Source organism: Myotis davidii, unplaced genomic scaffold (assembly GCF_000327345.1).
Source record: "Myotis davidii unplaced genomic scaffold, ASM32734v1 scaffold1238, whole genome shotgun sequence".
NCBI classification, from domain to species: domain Eukaryota; kingdom Metazoa; phylum Chordata; class Mammalia; order Chiroptera; family Vespertilionidae; genus Myotis; species Myotis davidii.
Genome location: NW_006289106.1, coordinates 640,781 through 646,482, shown reverse-complemented (window position 1 = coordinate 646,482; position 5,702 = coordinate 640,781). Strand labels below are relative to the sequence as shown.

Here is a 5,702-nt window from a genome sequence, read left to right as displayed (position 1 = left end):
GGGGGCACCCTCTCCAGGGAGTAGTCGTCCAGGCGCCGGGCCTTGGGGCCCAGCACGGAGGCCGAGCGCTTCATGGGGCTGGAGTCTGAGATGGTCTGGGGAAGACAGGTCAGCGGCTGGAGTCAGAGGCTGGCCCCACCTGTCCTGCCCGATCAGCCATCAGTGATGGGCTGTGACCATTCAGGCCGAGGCCTGGGTGGGGGTGGGTGGTGGGTGGTGGGGCCCGATCACCTAGGGCTCCGGGGTGCCTCTGTCCCCTCCCTGGCCCATCCCGGTTTCTGGCCAAGAGCCTCTGACCCATCCCAGCTGCCTCTCAAGGACCACTCCCAGGGGCACCTCTACACCCTGGGCATCCGGCCACGGACATGCAGCCTGGCAGAAGAGAAGAGCTGTGCTCACCCTGAGTGCAAACCTGGGAACTGGGTACTGGGCAGCATGCCCTGCTCACCCCTGCCTGCTCTCTTGGAGGCTGTGAGGCCTACAGGTTCAGGGCCAGGCACCCAGCACCCCAATCACGGACCCCTTTGGCCAGTGAGGTCTGGTCTTTCCTCCCCACCGGAGGGGCTGCCCTGACACTCAGGTTCTGGGAGACCTGCCTTCTCATCCCCAGCCTGCAGCCTGGGAACCTGTGCGTGCTGCACCACCCCACCGGGGTTAAGTCCCCCCTCTCTGTTCCCCCCGCCCCCCACTGGTTCTCTGCAGTTGGGAGAGGAGAGGAAGAGGAGCCAGGGGACATCCCCTAGAGTCCAGCCCAGCTGAGTGGCTGGGGGCATGCCCGAGGCAGGGGTTTTAAGGGACACAGGGCTGCAAGACCAGAGGGTCAGGGGTGGGCAGGGAAATGAAAAAGAGTGGGCCAGCTGTGGGGGCATCGTTCAGGATTCTTGGAATGCGGGGCTCTGCAGAGAAAGGGGTGGAGGAGGGGAAGGGGAAGAGGGGTGAAGAAGGGCCACCCCACAGGGCACATGTGGGGCACACAGAGAACAGAACACAGGAGGACAGGTCTCCACAGGGAGGGAGGAGGTGTTGTCTGCAAAGAAAGGATGGAGTCCGAAAGGACAGACTCCCCCGAGGGGGGGTGGGCGGGAAGAGGGGGCCAGAGCCCAGCTGGTGGCAGACGGGCGGGCGGTACATACACTGAGGTTATTCCCACGTGGCCGGCCCCTTCTCCTCTGTCACAGCCCCACGGGATGGTGCACACAGAAAAAACAGAAAGAAGAAAATAAATATAAAAGCCAAGAGGGGGAGCGAGAGGTGGTGCATAGACCTGAGGAGTGAGGGGGAGAATGGAGGGAGGGAGAGAGGGGTTAAAGTCCCTGGGAACTGATAACCCTGGCCCAGCCAGCAGTCCCCCCAGGGGCACAGAGGAGACAGACAGGAGACACCACAGACAGACAGATGGCAGAGGCAAGAGATGGACAGATGGGATGGTGTAGCCACAGGCCCCTGGCCCCCGGCTCTGCCTCATGCAATGCCTCCAGCCCTGGCTCCGGCTGACACTCAAAGCTGGGGGTGGGGGATGGTTTGGGGAGGTGGCCATCAGCTGTGTTTGTCTCAACCCTCTCCCAGGGCCCAGCAGCTAAGTCCTGGGGGGCAGAGGCTGGCAGGATAGGGCTGGGCAGCCACATGCAGTCTGGGTGCTTCCCACAGCCAGGGGCCAGGCCCCTGGGAGACCCCGGCCCAGCCAGGCACAGCGCAGCCTTCCACCCCGTGCAGATGAGCCGGCACAGCACACGGCAGCCCTGCAGTCAGACATGCTGCCCCACCTCCTGGGCCAGGTGGACAGCCAGCCATGCTTCTGGCTTCCGTCCCCATGGGCCCGGGGCATTGGGACCCGCATACCCTCCTCCTTCCCAGGGCCCTGCAGCTGGTAAGCAGCCACACAGACACACATCAGGCACACGGCCCTGCCCCTCCCAGCAGCCCCCACGGAGACCAGACAGGACAAACCCAAGCTGTCCCGGGCTTTCCCCAGACTCTGTCACCACGTCCTAGGACCTGCCAGTTTCTGAAAGCAGACCTACTTGTGCAAGCGAGTGCATGTGTATGAAAACACACATGTGTATGTGTATGTGTGCATGTGTGTGCATGCTTGATTGCAGTCTCACACACACCTCCCACACCCCCATGTGTCCTCCACATCCTCCCGCCTCAGCACCCCCAAACAGGGCAGAGACCAACCACTTGGCAGTGGCTACTGCTCCCTGCCCAGGGGAGCCCCTTTCTCTCTGCCCTCCATGAGGAGGAGCTCAGAGGATGGGGCCTGCATCCCGGAGGAGGAAGGAGGTGCCCTGGGCTCCAGGAGGCAGGGCCTCTGGGGCCCAGGCCCCCCTCAGGGGGGTGGGTGAAAGCGCTCACCTGGTTCTCCGCTGGGAGGCGGGGCATGGAGGCCGCCCGGGCCTGGCCTTCCGTGGGGAGGTAGCGCTCACTGTCTGAGTAGCCATCTCGGCCCATCTCTCGCATCTCCACAGACTGCAGGGCAGATGGCAAGGCCGGGTGAGCCCCGGGGCTGGGCACACGTGCCCCAGGGGCAGCCCGGTGTGCATGGAGCTGCAGGCCCAGGCCCCACCCTCCTGGGCTGCCCAGGCCGTGAGCAGTGGGGCAGCGAGAGGACAGAGGCACCTGAGAGTTGGGCTGGCTGTTGGGCATGTCGGTAGGGGGCCCTCGCTCCGGGCTCCAGGTGCCCGTCTTCTGGAACATCTCCTGGGCTCGCTGGGTCACCCAGGAAGGGCTCTCCTTGATGCCACTTTCATGAGCCATTCTGCACGGGAGACACAGGCAGTGGGCACTCCGGGGGCTTCTGTACCTGGGACGGGCACTCCCTGCCCTTCCTTCCCTCCTCCTAGCCAGAGTGACACTCACAGGCCTCCTCCGGGGTCCAGCTGGGTGGAGGGGAGGGCGTTCTGCCCCTCCTGCGTTGGTGACGGGGGCTCCATGCGCTGGAACATGAGAGGTGTCCGGTTCTGGGGAGGCAGAGAGCAGCGTGTGCAGAGTGTGTGTGCGTGTGCGTGTGCGTGTGCGTGTGAGGGATAGGTGGGGGGTGAGGGAGGCTGTGGAGGGTCTGATCCATCAGTAGCCTCTTTCTTCCAAATCCATCCAGAATGGGGTCATTTCTTACATCTCCACGGCCACCACCCAGGTCCAGCCCATAATCTCCCACCTTAACCAGTGCAGTATCCTGCTCTCAGGTCTCCCCGCTCCGGGCCTTACTCCCCACGGCCACCAGAGGGCACACATCAACCCCTGTAAGAGGTCACTTCCCGCTAGGAGCCCGCTTACTCAGAGCAGAAGTCGAAGTTGTCTGCAGGGCCCCCAAGGTCCTGCATAATTATCACCTCGTCTCCTCCTGCTGCCCCTCTTGCTTGCTCTGTTGCTTCCAAGACTCAAACTCACAGTCCTGCCTCAGGGTCTTAGCAGTGGCTGTTCCCTCCTCCCAGAATGTTCTTCCCCCAGGTGTCTGCGTGGCTCACTCTCTTTTCCCTTCCTTGAAGTCTTTGCTCAGAAGTCACCTCCTCAGGGAGGCCTCCCCTGACTACCCGTTTCAAGTTGTACCCACTCTTTCCCATGGTGCTTATGTTCTGCTACGCTGTCTCATTTAGTCATTTTGTCATTATTGGCATTTCCACAACAGGGGTCTGGTCTGTTTTGCTCGCAGCTGCACCCTTAGGGCTGAGAACAGTGCCTGGCGACAGGAGGTGCCCGGTAAGTGTTGGTGGAGCAGATGAATTAACCCAGGTTCTGCCTTACGCGCCAATGACCTGCCCTGGGGCTTGGCTACACCCCACTGTTCTGGATGGTCCTCATGGTGACAAGGAAGGTACAGTCTCCCAGCCTGGGTGGCCCCAGAGGGAGGAATGTCCGCGGGGAGAGCTGTCAGGGCCTGAGCCATACCTGCTCCTCACGCATGGCCTGCAGCTTCTTGGCTTTGCTCTGCCGGTAGTACTCCATGATCATCATGGCCGCGTAGATCTTCCCCACTGTCAGGTCCGTGGCTGGGGGCACAGAGCATGCTCACTGTGGACGGGGCCCTGCATGCACCCGTCCTCCGGTGCCTCCTCCCCGCGCCCACCCCCCCGCCCCCCATCCTGTTGGGTTGGGCCCGGGGCCAGGCCGGTCTGGGCTCTTACACTTATGAGGCGTAACCAGCAGGTCCAGTGTTTTCTGGGACAGGTTGGGCCAGATGGCCATCATCTCTTTCCGTAGCTCGGCGTCCATCTGCTGCTTGTCGGCCCCTCCTGCAATGCGGGCACAGGGAGGCCTGGTTGCCTGCCTGCCTGAGCACCTGCTGGCCTCTAGGCCCGTCACCGAGCCAGCAGCTCCCACGGGTCCCAGTGCCCAGTGCAGCTGGCCCAGGGGGACATGTCCAGGGGGCTCCGGTCCTTGGCAGGGACAGGGCTGTGGAGAAGCTGCGTGGGGGGGATAGTTCAGCATCGCCAGGGGCTGGGTGGCCCCGGTCAAAACCTGACTCCAACGGCATTAGGTGTTGGTCCACTGCTCTGTGCCTCATTCTCCCCATTTGCGAAATGGGGATGATAGCAATTGTTCCTGCTTCACTGAGTTTTAAAAAAATATTACCGTTGATTTTTAGAGAGAGAGAGAGAGCGAGAAACATTGATGTGAGGGAGTAACACCGATTGGCTGCCTCCTGCAACTCTGCCCCCCATGGGAGATTGAGTCTATAACCCAGGCATGTGCCCTACCCTTGAATCGAACCGGCAACCTTTTGGTGCCTGGGACAATGCCCACCAACTGAGCCACAGTGGCCAGGGCCTCACTGAGTTGTCTGATGACTAAAGTAGTTAATATGCGTGCAGCCTTAGGACAGTGTGGGCCATAGGACTGTTACCACAGCAGCATCGGTCTGTGGCGAGGCCTGGGGAGGCCCCAGGGAGGCTGCGAAGCCAGAGAGCAGTTCTGATAGAGGTTTCTCCCTCATCCAAGCCTCCTCTCCCCCGCCAGGTGGTCATTAAGGCTCTGTCAGCGATCCCTGCTCCCAGCGATTCCTGCCCGAGTACGTGGTAGTGTGGCCCGAACTGGACCCCGTGATTGGCTGGGGCCCTGTGATGAGGTCTTGCCAATGAGGTGTGAGCCGAGTGAGGTGTCACTTTGGGCATTTAGTGGCCAGTGAATGACCCTTCTGGGTTCTCCTTTGTTCTGTCACGATGGCTGGTGACATGAGGGACAGTGGCTTTCTCCGGCCTGGCCCCTAAGTGACTGATGAATAGAGTCCCCTTGCCAAGCCAGGAAAGACCCATGAACCGGAGTGGGAAGCAAACCTGTGTCGGTGTGAGACTGTGGGGCTGTTTGTTACGGCAGCACATTCTTGTCCATCCTGAATAACACACCAGCTTGGCCTCTGCTCCTACTTCCCTTTCAGAGCCTTCAAACCTGGGCCCCACAATCTCCCACCTTAACCAGGGCAGTGTCCTCCTCTCAGCTCTCCCCGCTCCGCCCTTACTCCCCACGGCCACCAGAGGGCACACCTCAACCAGAGGTCACAGGGGCGTGTCCCAAACCCTTACTGGCAGGCAGGAAAGGGACATTGATAACAGAGCTAGAGCATGGGCCCCAAGACCCCTGGCTCACTGTGGACGGGGCCCCTTTATGCTGGACTGTGGGAGGAGGTGTAGGAGATCTGGGGGAAGGGCAGGGGCCGGCTCCCAGCCATCAGAAAAGCACTTCAGTTTTTTACCACATCCGCTGGG

The 5,702-nt window shown here is 61.5% G+C and overlaps 1 protein-coding gene across 1 annotated transcript in view; it reads right to left on the bottom strand.

Annotated features, from left to right (window-relative positions):
- CACNA1A (calcium voltage-gated channel subunit alpha1 A) overlaps window positions 1–5,702 on the bottom strand; it is a 259,443-nt gene that overhangs the window by 952 nt on the left and 252,789 nt on the right. Inside the window, exons 41-47 of the mRNA XM_015562412.1 lie at window positions 4,125–4,232; window positions 3,889–3,989; window positions 2,860–2,960; window positions 2,620–2,758; window positions 2,356–2,469; window positions 1,134–1,169; window positions 1–95 (exon numbers count right to left, since the gene is read on the bottom strand). The exon at window positions 1–95 is cut by the window's left edge and continues 89 nt beyond it. Coding sequence (XP_015417898.1) covers window positions 1–95; window positions 1,134–1,169; window positions 2,356–2,469; window positions 2,620–2,758; window positions 2,860–2,960; window positions 3,889–3,989; window positions 4,125–4,232 — 694 coding nt within the window. The remainder of the gene's footprint in view (window positions 96–1,133; window positions 1,170–2,355; window positions 2,470–2,619; window positions 2,759–2,859; window positions 2,961–3,888; window positions 3,990–4,124; window positions 4,233–5,702) is intronic.